At 39.6% G+C, this 23,906-nt stretch overlaps 1 protein-coding gene across 3 annotated transcripts in view; it reads right to left on the reverse strand.

Annotated features, from left to right (window-relative positions):
- FLRT2 (fibronectin leucine rich transmembrane protein 2) overlaps positions 1–23,906 on the reverse strand; it is a 216,717-nt gene that overhangs the window by 113,550 nt on the left and 79,261 nt on the right. For 2 of the 3 annotated variants that reach the window (XM_036882196.2, XM_036882194.2), the window contains exon 2: positions 13,227–19,228. The exons of the other annotated variant lie outside the window; for it this stretch is intronic. In XM_036882196.2, the coding sequence (XP_036738091.1) occupies positions 16,875–18,857 (1,983 nt within the window). In that variant the 5' untranslated portion in view covers positions 18,858–19,228 and the 3' untranslated portion in view covers positions 13,227–16,874. Of the gene's footprint in view, positions 1–13,226; positions 19,229–23,906 lie in introns of those variants that run through there. 3 annotated transcript variants of the gene reach the window in all.

Here is a 23,906-nt window from a genome sequence, read left to right on the forward strand (position 1 = left end):
TGACGCATGGCAAGCACACTTGATGACCACCGTAGTATGTGCATCATTTGGTTATTATTTTTCCCACCTGGTGCAACTCCTTTCAAGTCCATTGCCATACATATTCCCCAGGTGGCAGATGAAAAAAAGAGGAAACTCTTGCTGTTTTTCATATTTTATCCTTTCCTCCTGGTTCAAATGTTTACCTCTATTGACATACCAGTAAGGAATTCTAACTCTAGGTCTGAAGGCAGTAGGGTGGCAAGAATAGGCCATGAGGAGAAATGACATTTTTTACACATCAGTTACCCAAGTCAGTTCTTCTCAAAGGGAGGAAGAACCAGCCTTATACAACAGGGATGAAAGGCCTCTACTAGCTAAGAGGGTTCAGTGGATCTGGACGTTCAGGATAGTCGCAATCATCTAAACTCAGCCCATGCTCCCATTCGAATTTCAGGTTTCTCTGTCTTTCCCGTCAATGTCCTGAATTTCACAGAGGAGCCTAGTGAGACTGCGATCCAGCCCGCATTGTAATTCAGTGATAAACAAGATCAGGCACTCTGTACCATTTTTTTTTTTCAACAGCAGCCCTGCAGCTACAAGATCTAAAAGACGGTGGGAAGCAGCCACGGATGCTCCGTGGGCCTCTGGCTTGCTTTGAGCAAAGTATTTAAAACCCTGAGCTGGTTGTTTTCTTTCTTTACACTCGTGAATCCCATCAGAATGAGCTAATGTACTCCCCAGTTGTTATACTTATATTCCCATTACAATATTCTATTGAAGAAATCACACTGTCCACCACAATCTTGGCTTTAATAAGAATTTCATTCCAGGTAACCTCAGGTAATAATTTCAGTAGCTGCTTTTATTTTTCTTTCACTGCAAGCCAAGAATTACCAGTGATCTATTGTGCACTAACAGGACTGTGTCCTCTTCCATACTCAGCCAGGTTGCTCAATACGGAATTCATTGACCTTGAATGAATAGACCTGTGGCCACTTTACGGATCAAATATTTTATCCAAAAGATAAAATGCAAGAAATGGAAATGGTTCCAGTTATTTTCGGCAGGAGAAGATTTAACACAAATATTAGGTGTGCACAAAATCAGTGAAATGGCTGAAGGAGAAATCGGGGGCCACCTCTTAAACTTTGGGTTCAGTGATGTTCTGCTGTAGCCTTTGTCTGGAAATCATGGCTCTCCTCGTGCTGTCTCTGGATCCCAGTGAAATCAATGAGCAGGCATGGGAACACTGATTGCACCTACCTTGCTTGACTGATTGTTATACCTAAGCCCGAGCATGAATAGACACGTTTCTTCAATTCTGCCTTGAAAATTTGCACACGTACATAAAGTTGGCAGAGCATAATTCACATATAGAACAATACATACAAAGGAGTACGGTAAAGGTGGTTGACTCCTTCTAGGAAGAAAGGCATATGGAAGAATTAGGAGATGAATTCCAATGAGCCATACCTAGGGCTTGTGTCTAAAAGGCTGACTCGCACAGCTTGCCCACAGCGTTCAGCACAGCTCTCCCTCCTTCGAGGATGTTATGTTTGTAAAAGCCCTCTCGATTGTTAATTTTCACTTTGTAATCATAAGCATTTTAGCAGAAATAAGTCATGGACTAAATACATTGTGAGAAGGATTAGAATATTGCCACCCACATTATGGAGAACTGCATTAGATGTAGTACATGCTTTACATGCATTTTAAACCATTTAGTACGGACACCACCTTTATGAGGAAATTATGGCTACAGTTGAAGCAATTTGCCCAAGGTCGTATGACAAGTGAAAAAGCCAGCCCAGGATTTCCACACAGGTACCTCAGCTGTGCTACAGGAAAACCTAAGGTAACATCTTTAGAAATGTTTACATTAATTCCCTCAAGCTAAATGGGAGAGAGAATAGCAGGCTGCTTCTAATGATGGGCTTGCCAGGTCGTTTGAATAGTTTGCTATGTTCTAATCAAGGGGCTTAAATCTCTTGGCAGATATGTTCATAGAAAAGATCAAGCCTCACCAATGAGAATTCAGCACATGTACTTCGACACAGTAATACTCACAAGGCACATTTATTTAAAAAGTAGGAAAATTATGGCAGGAAATGATAATGGCAAGACCTTAATGAGAGAACTTAGTCTTTATTATTATATTATTAACAAATTCTGTCTTTCCTAATTTGCTTCTGGAGAGAAAGGTCTCAGTGGCTTTCTCCAGGATTAAAAAAATCAAATAAGAAAAACAACAAGAAACTCTCAGGTATCTAATATTTCTATATATACTTCAGTGACTAAATTTTACTTCCAAGGGAAGCTGGGTCGTGATCTGCATTAAAGACGAGTAATTGCATGATTCTAAATGCAGTCAGCAGGTTGGTAGGATCATTAATCTCCTGAGTGCCTTGCTATCCTGGTAAAATACACAGTCTGGGGAATTAAGTGTGCAGGTTGGTCATTTCCAGATTTCCTTGGCTTTATCTGCAGGCGGTCCACCACAAGCTCACAGCAGTCAGCCCTTACTGGGCAGTTAGATCAAAAGAGTAATGGCAAGGAAGTCTCCTAATGAAGCAGGATGCGGCACAGTGGCTTAAATTTGAAGTCCTAAGTCCTGTGTTTGAAAGCCACTCCACACCCCCGTATTGCCAGATCTTTACCAGTCCTTTCAGGGGACTTCAGGCTTCCCATCCCTGAAATGGGTGATGTACTTGATGAGAGCAAAAGAGTCTATAAACCCAATTCTGTTAACACACACTCTAATTCCAGCCCTTATCATGAGAGAAGTTCAGCAGATCTCCAATAGAGTTGAGACAAATGATTATTGCTATCACTTCGGGAACATTAAAATGTGTGTGTAGTAGAAAATACGATCCGAAGACACAGAATAGCTGGAGGGGTGGGACACCTTCTTCAACTTGCATCATTAAAAGTAAATTTGGTGCCTTGAATACCTAATGGCCTTTAAATGCTCATCCCCTTTTTGCCCATGTGGGTAAACTGTTTTCAAGAAAAGTTGCTTATTTTAAAACCATTGAACAACTTCAGAGAGAGAAGTCAATCCCCTATTACCCCTGTTGAGATTTAGTCGCCTTAATGAGAGGGCCTGCTCATCAACAACTTGCCATCTGGTTAACTGAATTTGTCTAGTATTATGGCTGCAGGAAGGAACCCTGAAAACAGTGAATGAGAGATACTCATCTCACAGCTTCCAGCCAATGACAGAAAATCTGTGGGGTCCTGCAGAAATACTGACAACAATTGGATCTTGAGAGAAAAAGTTCCTGAGTAGAGACCTCTGCTTTTAGTTAAGTTCTTATCTTTCCACAGGATAATTGCCTACTTATCCTAACACACCAATCATGGTGATTGCCTTTTTCTGAGACATTTTTATTTTATATAGAGTTGATAAACTTGATTTCACTTGGCTTCAAGAAATCAATATTAATGGCTTTTTGTTTTTTGCACTTTGTTTTTTTAAAATTTTTAATCTCGGGGTGTATTAGGGCTATTTCCCTAGAAATGTGACAGTCGTCAGAGAAGGGAAAGGGTTAAATAGTGATTAAGGAAAACAGGTTTGCTGTAAACACGCAGGAGAATTGGGATCTCATATAGGTTTATGTGCATCATTCAGATTCATAGAATCAATCAGGTTATAGCATGAAGGTACTTTTACTTCATGTTTGATAAGTAGGGAGCACCTTTGGACTCAGTCTTGCACCTTCATGTAGTTATAGTCCTAACTGGTGACACGAAGCCCTGTGCAGAAGGGTGGAGTAGGCTGTGGCAGGCTGGGTCCCAGGGAGCAGACTCTGAGACAGGGATCAGCATGCAAGAGGCTTACTAGAGAAGACTCCCCCAGTCGACGCCTGGGAACAGCATGGAAGGAAGGAAGGGAGGACGGGGTGGAGAGAGAAGTGAGCTGTGGTGAAATGGTAAGTGAGGCTCACACTGAGCCTGCAACCTGTTTGCAAGGTGGCACTGGCCCCATCAGAGCTGATCCCAGAAGGGGTAAGATGCCCAGACCACATACCCTGTGCCTCCTACTCATCAGATAGGTGGCCTGGGGAAGAGGAGAGAACTTTGGAGAATTCTCTCTTCAGCTTGAGCCTTCTACCCACAGCAAGAGAGTACCTCCTGGAAAGCCAACCACAGAGGCACAGCTTGCTCTTCTTGACGCTGCCCCCAAATTGGGGGCCCTTCCTGGTGGCTGCCTATCCTGGTGGCCAGGGCTCAGGACTCTTCCATTTCTCCTGTCTCTAACCACACTCAACTGTTTCTTGTCCCATTCTCTGCTGGCAATTGTTACATCTGGATACCACACAAATTCCCAGCCCCATCATAATGACTGGTAAACACCTCATTTCTTGAAAATCTCAGTAACATGTACATATTTTGGTAATGAGGCCTGGGGACTAAAGGAAGGAACATACTGGTGGGAATTCCAAGCAAAGTGGACGATGATGGAGCAAAGAGTAAGAACAGGGAATTTAAGCTCCTTTTATATGACGCCATTATATGCACCCACATAATTAACCATGCTGTTATTACTGCTGGGACATTATATCACTAAAAATTTCTGAAAGCATGTGCCCCATCAGCTGTTTCCCAGAGACATCCACAGAAGTTCAGAAGGAAACTAGTGTTTTAAATCTTAATTTAAATCCAGCACTAGGTGAGCATAGTCTAAGTATGCACGAAAGCACCTGAAAGATAAGAAACCAAATATTAAAGAGGATAGTTACTTGGCTAAGGAACACACCAGTTAAGCAATCAGCCAATACTTGAACTCACAAACCAATGCTATTTCTATCTTCTTGTAAGCTATGGGGATTCTTAAATAACATTTAATAACAGCAGTGCAACTTTCTAGTACTTGGGGTTAACGTTTTTAACTAGTTTTTAATGCTTTTGAGAACTTCTTGCTCCGGATGTAATTTTTTTTGTATTTTCTAAACTAAACCTGCACATTTTAACTTCTATCCATGCCACAAGTGATTTGCATGTTTAAATGTGTTTATTCCTATGTTCACAAGTGTGTTGCTTATTTTTCTCTAAAAATATATGTCATACCAAAGTCTATTTGCCAGCACTTTGATCACTCTTCTGTAAAACATGTTTTTGGTTTTGTTTTTGTTTTGTTTGCCTATTAAAATGCTGGTAATTTTGTACAAATGTTTAACTTACATCTTTCTCTCTCTCTTCTTCATGCTGGTTTGTTTGTTGTTTACTTTTCAGGATACATTGACTTTTGAAAATAGACTCACGTTTCAGAAACTGTCTTTAGTGAAAACTGTATTAAAATATTTCAAAAACACGTTTCTGAAATTTTGAATTTCCTTCAATATGGAAAGTTAGTTAAGATTAATAAGAATGTACTTTTCCCCCAGATGACTTAATTTTTTATTTATTTTTATTTAAGCAATATTAGAGATGTTCCTGAATGGCTGGGCACAATTTTGATGTTGGAAAAAAAAAATCCTTCTAAATAATTATACACTATTTACTTTGATAAATTCCTTTTAAAATGCTATTTTGTCCTTTATATAGGTAGTATAGAACTTAACTAACTTTAAGAAATAATTATTTTACTAACTTGGTTACCTTTTATTAAATTCCCTTTATAAAATTAATGAACTTTTAACAATTTCATAACATAATTATTTCTCAATCTAAGACCTGAGGATCACTTTCTCACTATACATTAAAACCATTCATTGAAAGCATCCATCATCAGACTGTTATAAATTATTGATTATTGGAAAGTGTGCATCATGTAAACATCTTTACTAAAACAATGTTTCATTATTAAATTCAGATGTATGGTGTAATCAAAGAGCTCTTGTTTATTGGCCAGGGTTCTTAGGCAGCAAGTTTAAGGTAAACATTTTGAAATTGACATCCCATTATTATCTGTTAAACAGATGTTTTACAAATGTTTTCAATGTCTTGGAAAGAAGTATTTTTTAATTATTCTAAAAATTCATGCTTTATATATTTTTTAGACAGTAGTTATATACTTTTTCAAGAATCAAGGATAAGAAGTGGCAGAGTCAGTGTTAAAATCTGTTCTATTTCATCAGAGATAAACCACATTTAGCATTTAGCATTTTCCTGGGTATTCGTCTTATAATTCCTTTTCTGTTGAATATTTAAAGTTTAATAACTATTACATAAAAGGCCTGCAAAGATAGAAGATGCATTAAATATTTTAAGAAACAATCTTTCTTTATACAACTTTTATTGTAAGTAAATCTATCTTTAATACTTTTTATTGAAGTAAAGTATTTTATAGACACGTCTACTTAGAAATATAGCTTGAATTTCCCTGATTTGTAGGAAAGGTAATTGAATTAGTGAGTTTTTTTCCCCTTGCTTCTCTTTCTATTCATTTGTAATTTTTCAGCCATAGTGAGTTTGAAATGAATTCTGGTCATTGCAACAAACATTTGGCATAAATGATCTCATTGACTCCTCACAAGTGCTACTTTCCATTTCACATATGAGGAAATTGAGGCCTAGGAATATTAAATAATAATAGAAAGATACAAAGTGGGAATTGTGATTTTACAACTTCTGCTTCTAATGACTGTGCATGTTTGGATGCTTCCTGTTGTCTATCCCATACATATCTTCCTAAAATTTATAAGAACATAGGACATAAATTTGCCCAATTAACTGAAGTGAAACTCCATGGAAAGTTGATGAGGATGAAGCAGAATTTGAAGTCCAAAAGAACTTAAGGAATCAATTAAAGTCTTACGTCCTTGGCAAGAAGAAACAAGCCAAAGAGATCAGTTGTCCCATTCAAGATCCAAGGAAGGTCTGAGCTATGTGACCCATTTTGGGGACATTAATTCCATATATTTTCAGAAAGTAGCTCATGTTTACGGAGCACTTGGTATGTGTCAGGCACTGTGCTGTATCGCTGCTGCTAAGGTATGCTAATTACCCCTTGTATAGACGGAGAATCTGAAGCATAAACATGCCCAAGGCCCAAGGTTAGTGTGGACTGGAGCAAGGATGAATTTAGCTCTTGACAGTTGTGAACTCAGAGTTAAAAGGATTCATCATGTTTCAATAATTTAGCTCCCCATGCAGTAGTCTGTATAGAAACTGCTGTTCTCTATCAGATGTGGTTGACTTCCATTAATAAGCAACTGGTTTCCCTTTTCCTTCAGATACACTGGTTGAGCATACTGTATTCCAACTAATGAGGACCCATATAAAAAATAATCTACCTCTGCTTTTGAATAGCAAACTGTGAAAATATTTAACAATAGAAAGATTTGGGACCCAATGTATCAAAACATACACAATCCAAACAGAAGATAAATTAGTTATAGGCCATAGGATTGCCAGTATTGATTTATATACTGGCACCTAATACTGAGTAACTGTTTGAAACCAATTAAACTCTGCAGTCAAGGACTAAAAGAGAAAGTATTTTCCCCCCAGTATTTGAATATCTGACCTTCTCATTTACTGAGCAAAGAAAGACAGGATAGAAAGGGAAATAAGGCTCTTACAGATTCCAGTGAACCGTTTTGACTATCTTAACTACCATCAGCAGAAAGTGTAGAGGAAGAAAAAACAATACAACCCAGCCAAAGAGGATGCATACTTCTTAATTACAACTAGATTTTAAGATTAAAGTGGGTTGATTGCAGAAAGTAACTGTGTGACAGGTGCTAGGCGAATACATCTGCATTGCAGAGCCATTAAAATGTCTTCCATCTGACTGCGACCATTCCCCCCTGTGACAACCAAGGGTGGGTATAGATGCTAAGCATGGTCCTACAGAAGCATGAAATAAAACTGTCCTTTAATATAATAGACTTTTGTTACAGAAAGCTATTATGTGTTTTTTTTAATGTTTCCATTTCCCAGTGTCTTCTGAACACCCTCAGAGCCCATTTGATACGCACATTTCATGAATTAATTTTCAGCAATAACCACACCTACATGTGCTCTGCAGATCAGACAGGAAACATGTTACTCACAAGTCTATTCTCTTTCAGTTCAACAGCGTTATTCAATGGTCTCATTCTTCATGACACAAAGGACCTGGTATTGTTTTTTTACCCTATGGCACCCCCGTTTTCCCAACTTTTCTGGGAAAAAAGAAAACTCCCTGTCAGACTCATATTGATAATAGTTGTACACAGTTGTGTGGAATTTGGGATGCTCAATACCTTCAAATAGATGATTCATACACATAATTCTGATTTTAATACTCAAGAAGTCTGTTTTCATCACGTAACGTCAGCAATGCATCATCCTGTGCTTGTGAAAAGTACGTAATGCTTGATGCCATTTATTCAGCGCTGGCTCCGTCTGAGACACTGTGTTAACTGCTCCACATGCCTCCAGTTCTGGCAACCCCCATGGGTATTAGACTCCATTGTCTCCACTGAAGGTAAAAGAAACTGATAACAATAGTGTACCTTATTAACAAGGCCAACTGACAGGCCAAGGCAGAGGCAGGTTTGAATTTATTTCATCAGCCTGATGCAAGTCTGAGTTCCTAATAGCCACCATTCTCCAGTGCCTCCTTCTTTCTGAGGATATCATTTCTAGAAGTATTTATTCTCTTGGCAATAACCAGTGTAATACAATGTGAGCCTTCAATGATATATGCCATATTTTAGATCTAGGATACGACATAATGAATAATGACTTTGCCTTTTGATATTGCTGATGGAAACACATACAAAAAATTATCTACCTCTGCTTTTGACTAACAAACTGTCAAAATGGTTTGCTCTGGTGTTGGGTCTAGCCATACTTTCTGTACTTTTCATGATGGTGACATTTTTAGTTAGTCAATTCCTTAAGATATTTCTTTATATGCCTTTCTATAAGCTGGTTCAGAGTTTTGAAGTCTGTAAAATATAAAAAGGATCTTCTTCGAGTTATATCCACAGTTCTCTCAGTGTTCCCTGTGGGTGTAGACATACCCTGATCTATCTAAAGCATTCAAACCAAATAAATGTAGAGTCATAAAACAATCACAAAAATAAAATTTTTGTAAAAAAAAATACTAATGGGTAACTAATTCTTTTAGAAAATGTATGTTTTGTTCCTTCTTGTAAAATGTATACTGTGGCATGTAAACAAGGCTAATTCTGAAGAATCCATAATTCCACAGCTCTTGCTGAGGCTTTTTTAAATGTCTTCCAGCCACAGGAGGTTGACAGGGTAGCTATTATGTGAGCTGCTGCTGTGCATGGAGACCTGATTCCACAGGGAGCCTGATATCACTGCAGGGTCCCATGTGCTCCATTAACACTTAACCCCAAAGCATGCATTGGACACCTGCCAGGGGCTGGACACTGTTTTCAGCCCTGGACGAGATACAACAATTGACAGAATATGTTCTCTGTCTCCCAGGGGCTCAGAATATAGACATGAAACAGACCTGTGGAAAATTACAATAGGTAGGTGCCACAAATAACAGAATTAAGTTGTATTAATGGCACAGGGGGATCAGATAATTGACAGGTGTGATGCGAGCTTTCCAAGGGTGGGGGTCATTTGAATTATTTCTTGAAGGAAAAACCTATCACCAAGAAAAGGAGACAGTGAATGCTATAGGATGCAAAACCTAGAGCAAAACTACAGCAGCATGAAGGGCTTGAGATCTTCTGGAGATAGACTAAAAGCTCTTCGTTTCTTCATTTTAAATATATATCTCACCGAGAGCAAATAATGAATGAAGAGGAAATATGGCAAGGAATGCCAGGGAGCAACGTGTGACAGGACAAAAATGTTACCCAGGGAGCTGAGTTCTCTTAAAGTAACAGTGATGGACTATTTTAAAAACAACAGTGTCACAATCATTCTTTATAGGTAATTTTCCTGTGCCCTGTGGTGTGTAGGAAGGGCTGGAGTGGGAAGAGATAAGAGGAAGGGTCTTAACAATGTCAGAGTTAGGAAACCAGGAGAAGAAAAACACATTAGGAAAAGCACAGATTCTGGAACTGGAATTGCTGGCTGATTATTTAAAGGAATGTGAGCACTCAAAGAATGGAAAGAGGAGGGACGGGCTTAGGCCATGTGCTGAATGCCAGCAGCTTCCAGGAAGGTTTTTGATGATGCAAAGATAACTGTCCTGGAAAATGGTCTTACTCAGCACCAAAACTCCCCAGGCTTCAGCAAATATTTGCTGAATGAAAATAAAACTAAACTAACAAAGGCCCATACTACCCAAACAAGGGAGTTTAGTAGACTTTCTGAGGCAGCACAGTTTTATATTTGATTAGGAAAAGATTGACCCAACATGGGAGTTTATTATGTCATTGAAATAACAGAAATTCCCCAAAGGATATATTGAAATGTTCATCTAGGTTAGAGCTCACACAAAGAAAATGGGCAAATGGGATCATCAGCTGGTGTGTGTGCTAAAATGACATCTATTTGGGGGCATACCATTAAAATTCTTTGTCCTTAACTTTCAGTATAACTACTAAAAATAAAGCTCCTATAATATCCTCTAAAGCACACATTCTGTATTTCTGCTATGGGAGAAAGAAAGCATAAACCCAGAAGCCACTTTGTTAACATCCTAATAGATTCTGACATATGAGCATCTCCAGCAGGATCTACAAAATACTTAGAGCAACCTCTCAAGTATGAAACAAATTCATTACTAAAAATAACCCAACTCAAGTCCTTTTAATAGTCCTTTCAGCTCACCCTGTGGGCGTAGGCATTAGACACTTTCAAATCAGATAAATGTGCAGCCATCAAATAACAAAAACAAAATTTCCACAAGAAAAAAATAGGAATGGAGGATGAAGGGATTTAGAAACCAAAGATATATTGAAGTTTTTATAATGTTCCCTTGATTTGTCACAAAGAGTAATTAATACATGCACTGAGTAAGCTGCACTATCTCCATCATCAAAAAATCTTAAACATTGAGTAAGAATTTGTCCTGAAGGCTGGTCAGTCTTAAGGCTAATCAATTTATTAAGAGCTAAGAAAATGGTTAGGAGTCTAAGACATGGTTGTGCTTAATTCCTGACTGTCATGTACGGGCTTTCTGATTGTGGACCAATCACTTCACTTCTCAAGAAGCTGAATTTGAAAATCTGAAAATCAAGGTAGTATACCTTATAGGGTTAAAGACAAAATGCAGCCATGTGAATCAAAGCATTTTGAGCATGATCTTACATATACATTGGCAGTCAGTACTTGTCAGATGCCATTATTATTATTTTAGGTTGATTTATATTCTGGTGCTCAATGGAAATTTAGGAGGTTGCATGTGTAACTAACAAATACAATTTTTAAATTTTCAATTACTTTGTATAAGTTTGAAAATTTAATACAAACTGAGTTCTAATTATTTCACTGCAATATCACTCTGTTTCATCTATCAAATACCAAGATCATCTAATATATACAACAAACGCATCATTTAATTTACTAAAATGTATATATGTCTCTTTTGTTAGCATACTCTGTTGAGTTTAATAAAAGAATGTAAATTTATTACATGGGCTCCAAGACACTGGAATGTGTTAGAAAATGAGTTTATTACACCATCTGTGAGCTCCTTAGCAGTGGAGTCATATTCTCTGAATCCTCTGTAGAAAGTAGATGAGAAGTAAATACATGGGCTGAACAAACAGATTTCCTTAGGAACATAGTGGAGTAGAAGATATCCTGCACTTGGCTAGGACTGTATTTTATTCTTCTGTGAGACCTCTGAACTCAGCTCAATGCTTGGAACAGAGTAAAAGGAATTTAATAAACTTTTTTTAGTGACGGGTATTCCTTGACTAAGTGTCTTTATAGAGTGAGGACTGCAACTCTTGGCAAAAGTAATCAAGAGTAGCATGCGCATTAGCTACACAAAACCCTCCCACATCAGTATGAATCAACTGTTACCATTGTCCTTCACAGTTAATTTTCCAACAGAGATTCTATAAATAATTAATACTGGTTAACTCCAGTGTCACATTTTTTTTTTCCTGATTTAATCTTTGTCAAATACATTGTCAGTGAAATAGACATGAGGGGTTAGAGAAAAGGAGTTCTAGCAAATCATGAAATTAATCCAGAGTTGAACTTGAGCATATGAATAGATTCATTTTCATGAGTGCTCATTGAAAATATGGGTGGATGAACTATAAACAATTCTAAAGTAGAAAAGTACTATAAGAATTGTTAAGGAAAATGCACATTTAAAGTATCTGGAGAAATAGACAAAAATAGTATTCTGATTGGATGACTACATTTGTATTTATCTCCATCCTAAACAACATAGATTTCACAAATATAAAATAATATGCTTAGCATATGTGTGTATATTTAAGACATTTGTAGAAACACACAGTTTAATTGGGAGGTAGAAAAGAACATTAAGAATTTATATGAAACCCCTCACACAAAAAGGGTCAAATGACCTTAAACAGTAGCAGTTGTCTTCAAGATAGGAGAAAATGAAAAATCCTATTACCTTCGTCACTGATGCCATCCTCCTCTATCCGCAGGAAGCACCCCTCATCTTTAACGTGAACGCCACAAGCACTGGCTGGAACCCAATGAACTTACTCAGATAAACACAACGTGGGTTTCTTTTAAAATAAGCCTTTACTGAATATATCAACAAGGTACTGTATAGTGTAGAGTGAAGTTTGCAGTTAACAAAGTAGGTCTCAGAGGATGTGTGATGCAGCATCTTCCAGCCCCTTGCAGTCCCTTGTCAGCAAGAGCACACTAAACAAAAACCAGGAGCAATTCAACATATGGTTCAAACAATAACAAATCATCAGGATTAATTTCCAGTGAATATATACCAGTCCTAGGAGGGACACACAGTGGCGACGCCTTTCCCCTTCCTTCAAAAAGATCGTATATCTTACATCCTATGGACATCTTCACAAATGCCCTTGTGTGTGTGTGTGTGTGTGTGTGTGTGTGTGTGTGTGTGTGTGTGTGTCTGTGTCTTTTATACTACTTTAAATATGCCTGTTGCTTTGTGCTCTTCTGGTGGGTATGCTGCTGGAAAAGCAAAAATGAGAACTATATCAAAGATTCGAATTTGTTTGTACGTTACGCTGTACAGAACTTTCTCCCCGCAATCAGCAACAAGCATTCTGCACTGCCAGCAACGGTCTTTCAACCCTGGTGAAGAAATCAGAGGAGGATGGAAACTATAGCTTCATACAACAGTACTCTGGCTTAAAAAAAAAAAGATCATCAGGCAAGGTTTGACAAGACTAAAAAGGAGGAGGGTTTGTTTGTGTGTATATCTCTTTCCCTTTTGAGCACTTTTTTCTGCTTTGCTTTCCATGAAGCTGTTAAGATAAGTGATGCACAAAACCATTATTGTCCTGTCCTAAGGTAAAACTTAACATCTTGTAAGTCAGAGAAAAATGTCATAAGCAGAGAAGTCAGTGGAAATGAACCATGTCACTGTCAGAAGTTGCAATGGGCTCTGCACCTGAGGGTTACTGATGGAGCATAGCATCTGCTCCCTGCGGACTGCAACATCGCTGTATGTTTGCAATGGATGTTCTATTAGCGACATGAAAAGCTTGTCCTCCTCAGTGGGGAAGGAAGTTCTCTCTCCTGTGGAATGACTAAGACACAATGATCTGCACTTGCAGAAATGGAGCCATGATATTACTTACTTCATTAACACTTTTTACCAGATTGGCCACGTACTTTTTTTTAACCTCAGAGAAAATGTCTAATTTTTAACACACATCCAGACAATTAGAAATTGCATTATTTCTCACATAGGCAGGAGGACACTTTTTGTCTCTGTCTGTGATTGTCCTGTGCAATGTGTTGGTAATGCATGTGACAGTTTAGAGGGAAGCTCAGGGCCTGTCCCTGTTCAAACACATTTCCCCCAAACAAGTAGGTATTAAATGACTACACTGGATACGAATAATGGTCAGTGATACCTGTATGATCGTGACTATGCCTTTTCCTTTCAGAACTTCCTCTGCATGGTGAAAGTCACCTAGCTCTAAAAGTCATGACATATTATCTGCAATCACTTAATGTGTCAGACAGCATCATGCTCTCCGTAAGCCAGTGAGAATGGCTTTGCTCCTGGTCTTGGCCTGAACCTGAAACTCTGACTCTTGACTAATCTTTAAATACATAATAATGACAATAAGAGGGGCCTAAATACAGAATAGATGGATCAGCAAAACACATTCCCATGACTAAAAATGCCAGAGCATAATCCACCACTGACAGTCATTCAGCAGCTTTTCTAAGACACACAAGACATCGCAAATGCCGTGATGTGCAGGTGAGAGCCCCGGGTATGCTGTTTCCAGTTGGAGACTGATCTTAATTTGATCCATCTTTATGCACGAGATCACAATAAAGCCTGTAACTATATTCCATCTCTTCAGGGACAGAGGATCCATTTCAGATCATCCTAACCATTTCATATGACTGGGCTCCACTGTACCACGTGATCCCTAAATAATTTTGGGAATCCTACAGGGCACTGTAGAAACCTCTCCAACCTTGGTCTTCTGGCTCAAAGCAAAGATGTTTCAGTAGCCAAATATGTCACTAGGGGTAACATACACAATACAACTAAATGAGAATGGTTATTTTGTAGATAAAAGGAAAAAATAAAACCCTCAAAAGTACCATCATTTTAACACACAGCTTTTATCTACACAGACAAGGAGAAGAGGTCAGTGGACGGGAAATAGTTAAATACACAAAACTCCATGTCACTGTCCTGCATTTTAGATAGCTTAATACGGCTACACCAATCACCTTTGCAGATCATCTAACCCCTTCACTGTGTGGCCCTACCTAGCTTTAGGAAAGCAACTGTCAAAATTCGCTAGCTAATAGACTAAAATGGACACCAAAGTCACTTTTGAATTAATTCATAGCTAATTTCAGCTTGACTGACTGCAGGTTCGATTCTTGTTTCTACAACATTATAACTTCATTTATATTTTCTGCTTATCCTGAGGGACAAGGGAGATTAAACATATATAAGTTGGGGTATATTATTAAAGAAAATAAAGCTCTTACTATAAAGAAAAACTTGCATAGCATTTTATACCTAAACTTCTGCAAAGAAGACACATCACAGTTCTATTTTGTTAAAAGTGGGAGAGAGAGAACACGCAAACTGATTGTGACAGTAACTTCACAGGTCCCTAAAATAATGGCCAGTGGCAAAGGAAATGTGCAACCAGACTGAAATGTTTACATTTCCTTTTAAATAATAATTCTCCAAAGGTGTATTTTTTTTAAGATGACATGTGTTATCAATAGCCCTTCTACATCTAAGGGATGGAAAGGAGTAAATTATACATGCTTTCTAAAGATGGACAGTGCTTCAGAAATATCTAGAATTAAGCACGGACAACCCCTCTCTTCTCTATGCCTTCTGCTCTATGCCCCATTCTGCCAAGATCAGAGGAAAAAGCCTTCACTCTCTGACCTGTTCATTTTTCATCTGTTATCCTGTTAATATAAGATTGATAATCCATCCACAATTCCCAAAGAAGAGGAACATCCAAGATGGAAAGGAACAAATGAAATTAAAAAAATGGAACAGGATCAAAATCAATCCAAGCTGGAAACTCCATATTGCTTAAAAAAAATACATTATTTTGGCCAGCTTTGCAGTAAAAATTAGCATACATTTTAAAGTGTGTAAACATGTACATGGATATTTTGTGCAACCAAGACTGGCATCCAATTTCAAATTTTGAGCAGAGGGGGAAAACAACGATAGTTTAAACAACTAGTACATGAGGTGATTGGAAGACAAGAATTTTTGAGGGGATAAAGGTATTAATTCAAGCTATTTCAACATGATACTAACAAAGATAGTTGATATAGTATAGCAGAACCACGGATCACTTGCTTTTGTCTAAATTGTATCAATACTTTTTAAATAACTCATTTAGTATATTGGTCTAAATATCATGTTGACATAGCTGCAGTGAATCTACCCAAATAATTCTCATTATCAAAAATAATTCCATTCAATATAATTCTTCCCATTATTTTATTAGCCTCTTCTAAAAAAGTATTCTAGAATATATCTCTGTTGAATGTGATTCAACCTGACATACAATTGGAATAGTAACACTTTTCAAGGGAGTTTTCTTGCTGGAACATCATACCTGTCCCTGAAGATGACTGAAATCAGACTCCGGTCTCTAACTCTGTATCATAGGGCCAGGAAAGTGTGAGAGGTGATTCTTAAGTTCCCAGTCAGAAAGTCAACCCTGAGGAGTTTGAAGGTCCCTTCAAATTTCGTCTCACTTTTTAATTCTACCAGGGTGGGTTAACTTATCGGGCTGGAACTGACTTCCTCGTAATGCTTTCTACATCTCCTGTTTGGGCTTAAATCAGGGCAGCTACCTGCTTTCTTATATTTTGGAATTTTTAACTTTTCTTCCAAACCAGGAAGCATAGCAACAGCAAGAAGATATCTGGGCTATTCTTGTTTTACCCATATTGTTTATCCTACCCTGATGAGTCCATTTTAATCTGTTCTTTGATCTGACCATCAGCTCGAGGAAAGGAATTTATTCTGACAGCTTCAACAGCAAAGTGGTTAATGTGCATCATGAGGAAGAATCACTCGTTCTGTTTCTTGGGGTTGGGTTCGCATGGTACAACCCTGTACAGTACTTCTGCAACTGTTTTTTTTTTTTTAAGATTTAAAAAGCAAAGAGTTACAAAACTTTGTAATTAACTGGAAATAGAAAAGATAGCACTTTTTTTCTTAAATCCCATTATATAGTACACCGTATAAATTACAGACTATTCAAATGCGCAAATGCATCTGTGTAACATTTATCAAATGTAATTCGTGTGTCTCTATGTGCACACCCGGGTGTGTCCTCAAGGGTTCCACGCTGGACGCCTGTCTGTCACGTGTGGCAGTGCTCCAGGTCCGGTACACTGCTGTTGCAGAACCGTATGTTGTTGGGGATATGACAGTCTGTGTAATTAATGCCCCCATTTGGGGTGTAAATGGGCTGCAGTCTGAAATCTCCTTTAAGGAGCTGATCGTTATTTAAGGAGACAATCTGAAAGCTGGTTTCTGTCATCTCCAGGATGGAATTGTCCTTCTTGGTGCCTGCCTCACAATAGTCATCTTTCCGCCGGCCTCGGTTGTATTTCCACTTCTGGGAGGTGTAGCGGCCCTTTTTGTGCATGTGCCAGCAAAAGACGCTGAGCAAGACCACGAGCACGAATATCACCGCGCCCCCGATCAGGCCCGCCAGCAGGAAAGGGGAGCCCACGCTGTGGGAGGTCGTCTGCTCGTGGCTGGAAGCAGTGTTACTGCCATTGTTTAAATAGGAGGCGTGGGTGGTGGCCTCAGAACAAATGGTATCTTCTACCGTTCGGTAGTTAAAAGCATCCAGGGGCACCAAACAAATCCGATAGGTGGATCTGGGCTCTAAATTAACCAGGCTTAAGTGCTGCTTCTCACCGCTGACTATGCGCTCCTGAACGATGCCGCCGACTAAACTGTGGCCCATCTTCACCCACGTGAGTTTGTATGCCATCACCGTGAAGAGTGAGAGCCAGCCAACTTGTATGGAAGTGTCATTCACAAAGTGGATGGAGAGTTGGATCCGTTCCGAAATGGGTGGGCTCACTCTTTCCCTGCCGTCCCAGCTGGGGATGGTGGGAAGCTTCGATGTGGTGGGCGTCAGGGGCAGAGGGCTTCTGCTGGGGGTGGGGGCGGACAGTGTGGGCGGCTGAGAGGTTGGCGAAGCCGTGCTCGGTGCAGGGGTGAAGAGGGGCAGCCCGGGGGTCGTGGTGGGGCACGACAAAAGGTTCATATTCAGCTCCCTGACAGCCATCCCCCGGACCTGCTCGGGACCTTGGCACATGAAACCGCGCACGTTGAGAGATGAAGGGATATATTTGAGCCATTCCGTGACCCACTTAATACTGCAGTCACAGAACCAAGGGTTGTTCCGAGCAGTGAGCTGCTTCAGGTTGGAGAGATTATCAAAGACCCCTTGAGTCAGCATGCGCAGCTGGTTGTTGGATATATCTAGCCGCTCCAGCTTTCGGAGATTTGAGAAGGCTGTCAAAGGGATGTGGTTTATCTGGTTGTCCTGCAGATAGAGCCTGATCAGATGCGTACCTGGGAGATCAGGAGGCGGGTGGGAGAGCGAATTCCGGATGATTGAAAACTCCTTGAGCTTGGTGAGATGGCTGAAGGTGCCCTCGGCGATGCCCTTGTTGGTCAGGAGGTTCCCATCCACAATCAGGCGCTCCAAGCTTGTGAGGTTCTGAAAGGCCATGTCTGATATGACAGCGATTCGATTTTCATCCACTCTCAGCTCCTGCAAATCCACAGGAAGCCCGACTGGCACGCTGCTCAGGTGATTCTTGGACAGAAACAGCAATTTGAGGCTAACAGCCTCCCGGAAGGCCCCGTCCTCCACCCCCACTGTGGATATTGAGTTGTCATCCAGGTGGAGCTCTTCGAGCTTCAGGAGCTGGGCAAGAGCCGCCCGTGAAATGGTCTGAATGTTGTTTTCCTGCAAATGGAGAACTCTGACATTCTTGGGAAGGTTCATGGGGAACTCGTCCAGTTGGTTACCATAAAGGTAGACGGTGTGCACCGACTGTACGTTGTGCAGTTCCGCAGGAAATCCAGCATTATTAATTTGGTTGTTGTGGAGGTAGAGTACGGTGACGCCCTCCGGGATCCCAAGAGGCACTGAGGTCAAGCTTCGCTCGTTACAGTAGACAAAGTTCCTGTCGCAGCGGCACACGCTGGGGCATGCCAGGAGTTTTGACACTTGTGAATAGAGCCCCAGGGAAATGAGAAGCCAAGATTTCAGGAAAAAAGCCCCAGGGCTGGGCCACGGTGCGGTCTGTAGGCCCATTTCTGAACTACAGAAACGAAATACAATGTGGTGGGGAAAAGACAAAGAAACGAAAATAGATAGTAAACCCAAATGACTGGTGGGGTCCTGTTCAAGTCTAGAGCTCCTACGAGAGCTAAAGTCCAGAAGGCCCACAGTAAAAGGCTCTCCCTGGGGTCTCTGATCTTATCAGCCTGCGTTGTTCTCTCTGCTATTGTCCGCCATGTGCAAAAGATTTTCTGAAGGGAGAATTTTCCACACAGGCAATGAGTGAAGCCAAGATATCAGCAGTCAACAGGGGCCCACGGGGCAGGCAGAACTCCCTTCTTCTGTTGTAGCTCAGGTCAGCAGTGATCAGCCTGTGAACTCCGTGGCTAAGCTCAATCTGCAATCTGTCATAGGGAAGTAGAGAGAAAAGAGTCCGTTAAAGGTAGTGATGGAAGAAGTGCTGATCTGACTTTCAAGAGCTATGTGACTGGGATAAACGACCAGAGGCAGGCAGTCAGTGCTAAGTGCTATTTTAAGTAATAATCATTAGTTGAAAAGGTATTTAAGAAACAAAAATGATGCAATTATCTTGAACAGAAAGCTGTACTGTTATCTCTCACTACCCATGATTGTATTGTGGATTTTCATCTCAGCCAGTACCTTCTCTTAAATATCTATTTGCACATCCACAGACAGGCCCCACAGGCACACTGCTGAATCCACTGAATCAAACCTCATGGTCACCTACAAATCCAAATGGTCATAGTCTAACTTCAGGATGAAACAAGTGACTGAGCAATATATAATAATAAAATTTAAGGGGAAAAAATGTGAAACCTTTTCTAGTTATAAATAAACAAGTGCAAAATGGAGGCTGATGACATCATTTAGAAAGAACGCATCCTTTGGATCTGACACTGTGATAAAGTAATACTAACATAATGCACAGAAACGTGTGAAGATAGAAGATTTCTCTTTTTCTTCCCTACTTCTTGTGCTCCCTCACCTTTTTGTCCTCTGAAATAGCTTATCCTCGAATTACCAGGCCGAATGACCAAGCTCCAGTGCATTAGACATTTCCCCTTATCCCCTCTTTCTGCACCTCCAGGTACAGATGACGTACACCACTGTGATCTCTTTTGAGAGCTGTCAAGCTCATGCTTGGGAATAAATTGTTTTTCACCACCACCACCTTCCGCCCACCTGAGAGTGGTTTCCTGCTTTAAAAGAACTCTCAGCAAACTTTGAAATCATAGAAGAGACAGTTGGGGAAGTAAAGGCTATCCACAGAGAGCAGTAATCATGCCTTCTTGCTCTAGAATGTGTTTCATCTGATTTTAGATTCGAGAGGTAAAGAAGTTAATTGAAAGGTGCTAGATTTGATTTCCCTACAAAATAAGCCAACATGACGGGACATGATGAGCTATAAGTCTCTTAATTCTCACCAATACAGAGATTGAAACAACTTCTATCTAAAAGGACAAAGGGACTATTTGAATTGTTTCCTTAGCTATCCTTAGAAACATAATTTAAAAAGAAAAAAAAAACACTGTAAATGCTATTTATGTGCCAAGGATATTGTAAATTTGTTCTACGATTTAAAAGACTATGAGCCATCTAAAAAAAAATGTCGAGACCAGAAGCAGTAAAATTCATGTTGTTTTGTTCAGAAACTTTAAAAAAGGGAACAGGGGGGATGGAGCCCCTTTCTAGGCAAAGAGAGATGGATGTGAAACTTCATTAAAAATCAAGCAGTATTTAATGTGTTAAAACTTACAAATATGTTTTGCCACTCAACAGGGTCATCCCCTCTAGCAAAAATTTCCCTTTGTGCTCAAAGAATCACTTATAATACAACTAAGGGTAAGGTAAGAAAAATGAGTTACACTGCCATGTAAGCTCAGGTTTTCAATTTCCAAATCATCTCAGTGTTCCCCAGCAGCTTGCTACTCAACTGTGACCCTTGGTGCGGCAGCGTGAGCTTGACCTGGGAGCTGGAAACACAGCATCTGCACAGTAGTGAGAGCCTACGGGGTGCACATTAAAATATGAGAAGCACTGTCCAACACATAATGCCATCTCATTTAATCACTCAAACGTTTTCACTTGTTAAATGTAAAATCAATGCAAAATTCATGTCAAAATGACTCATTTGAGAAGAGTAGAAGCATAGGGCATACTGACCCTTTTGTCTCGAAGAGAAAAATCTCAAATTACATCTTATATGTGAATGCCATCTTCTAGGTGGAGGAGTGCAAGAACATTATATATGTCACTTGGCCTCAACAGAACCTTGAAAATGTATGTATGAGCGACAAACACGGGCGTCTAGTAGGAGCTTAAAGAATTATTTGTAATCTGAAGAGCATAATTTATTAAGGAACAAAATATCTGGTTGGTGGTGCTATTAGCATTTATTCTTCAAAAGAGGCAGGAAAATGAGACTAAAATAATAGAATCTACTACTTTTTTGAGGGGTTCATGGGCACCTTCAAGGTGTGATAGTAATACACAACAAACAGAATTCCTAAAGTGAGAAAAGTAGCTCCAGGTTCTCTAAGAACCTATGTAAGAAGAACAGATGCTTCTTAACTGTGTTTATAAGCCAGGTTTTAAGGCTCTAGAAACAACAAACCAATATTTGAGGATAGGAGAATTTACACAAAAGTTCAGCTAACAGCCTCAAGGCAATAATCATCTGGCATTAATAAAGTGCTCAACAATGGACCTGGAGACTCATTATTCATCCAAATCATGACTGTTCCACTCACCTGACAGTAAGGAGAGAAAAAGCCCCACCAACCAGTCCTTTGCCCCAGGCCTTGCCCTCTTGCAGGTGCACTTTACTTATGAGTAGTTCTTTTCTAATTGTGTAAGGAGAGGATGTGGTTCCAAAGAAAGCTTCTAATAGGATTACATGGGACAAACTGTCACTGTTCATCTACCTTAATAGGAGAAAAGTACCATCTAGATCACAACGTGTTGATTAGCTGTGACAAGTCCAATTCTGAATGAAAACAAACTCTCAGAATTTTCTTTGAGCTTCTTGAGAATCCCACACAATAACAGTATATAGTAGACTTGTTCTAATCCTCGGATCAAGGACAGCCTACATATGTCAGCCGGTATGCTGTATCTTTGTTCAAACTAGTGCAAGTGTAAAATTACAAATATGTAGGCAATAATGATTTTTTTTTCATTTAAGTATGCTAAAATTTCTTCTATGTTTTCAGCTATAATTCCTACTGAATAAAAAAGGCAGAAATTGTACTAAACTATGAGCTGGGGGCTACATTTAGAGAGAAAGTCATACAGCATAATGGTCAAAAGCATAGACCCTGAATCCGCATTGCACCTCTGACACTTGATAGCTGCAGAATCTTAACCTTTTAAGTCTTTGTCTTCTCATCTGAAAAATTAGGATAATAATATTTCCTAACTCACAGCACTCTTGAGAGGGTTAAATAGGGTAATATTTGTGAAAAGCTTATATGGTACCTGACACAGGGCAAGAATGTAATAATATAAGTTGTTATTATCCGGGTAATTGTTATTATTAATGATATCCAGAGAAGTGAACTCCAATATGTAGAGCAACATAGAAACATCTTTGACCTGCCAAGTTCTATGCATTTTCACCTACTTCAAGATTTCTCAACCTCAACACTCATAAATAGGGCTGCTGTGAGCATTCAAGTATGTCTCCAGGAATTGCTCTATACATGTCCCCTGGGGTGGCAAAATCATCGACAGTAGAGAACCACTGACCTACACCATTTTATAAGTACTTTGGAAAGCTAGTGCTGTTACTTTGATTTTATAGAAGTTGAAGATAATTTTCCCATAATGGAACCTAAAAGTCCTTCTTGTCATGGACACCAGAAAAGCATGAAAATGTAATATACTTTTCATTCATTTATTCCACCAATGTTGGCGGGGCACTAGAATGAGGACACAGTCTTATGCAGAGCTGGTGTGGTTTTGCCTTCATAAGGCTTAAAGCTTAGGGAGGAAGAGAAATGAATAAGCAGGGAATTAGGTACAATGTACAATGCTCTAGCCTAGTCCACGGGGGTATCAGGAAATGACGCTACAGGGAAAGGATGGACTACACAACCAGGTGAAGGACAAGAAGGTGCAAGCCAGAGAAGAGATTCGAGAAAGCGTCCCACATGCAAGCTGGTTGGGACGTGGCTAAATAGGTGAAACCCAGCCCAGCCGAGGAAGGACCAACACTGTGATTCGTGCAGCACTTTCCCCCAACTTGTCTACTTCTCACTTGAAGGAGTCCTATTTCTAGAACATAATAAACACATCCATATTTCAAAACCATTAGCCATTTCACTTACAAGTCTCTCAATGTTGGGAATAAAAAGATTTTGCTTTACAAGGTGAATTTCAAACACTGAAAGCCAAAGTTTTTCTTCCTTTTTGTTTTCCTTTCTTCATTTGTTTGAATATGCATTGAATGTTTCCCCTCCAGGGAACTAGAGATTCTGAAGAATGGCTTAATAGAAGGTGCTATGTAAAACAGAATTTCCATTTAAAGGAGAAACACAGTTTCAAAACCCTGAGTGTGAATCAACAAGCAACAAATGTTCTTTGGTGGCAGCTAGAACCTGGCCCTGCCACTCCGTTAAAGATGACAGTGACACAGCAGTTATTCTAGGTTGCTTTACTTCAATTTCACTCTTTTCATAGGAATGGAGACTCAAAGCAGATAAATCATGTACAAGCTTTCTGCAAAGTGTTCCTCTCCCAGGGCTGCCTAAGACTTTTTTTTTTAATTAATTCCAGGAGCACTTAATAAATTCAGACTATAAAAACCATAGTACAGAAAATAGAAATTGTCAATAAGCACTGCTGATTATATAATGTAATGATATGAGGACAAACCTAATAAAACCTTATGGTTTTGGCATTGGCTGGATTGTGACGAGACAGCATGATGCATGACATGATACCTGAAGAGGGAATCTCCTCCAAAAGTTCCCCAGGTACCTCGGATGCAGAGTTTTGGGAGTTAGGCAATTTGTGCTTAAAATCAGACAAATCAGACACCAGGGGCAGAATCCATAGGCT

This window comes from Manis pentadactyla, chromosome 11 (genome assembly GCF_030020395.1).
Source record: "Manis pentadactyla isolate mManPen7 chromosome 11, mManPen7.hap1, whole genome shotgun sequence".
NCBI lineage: Eukaryota > Metazoa > Chordata > Mammalia > Pholidota > Manidae > Manis > Manis pentadactyla.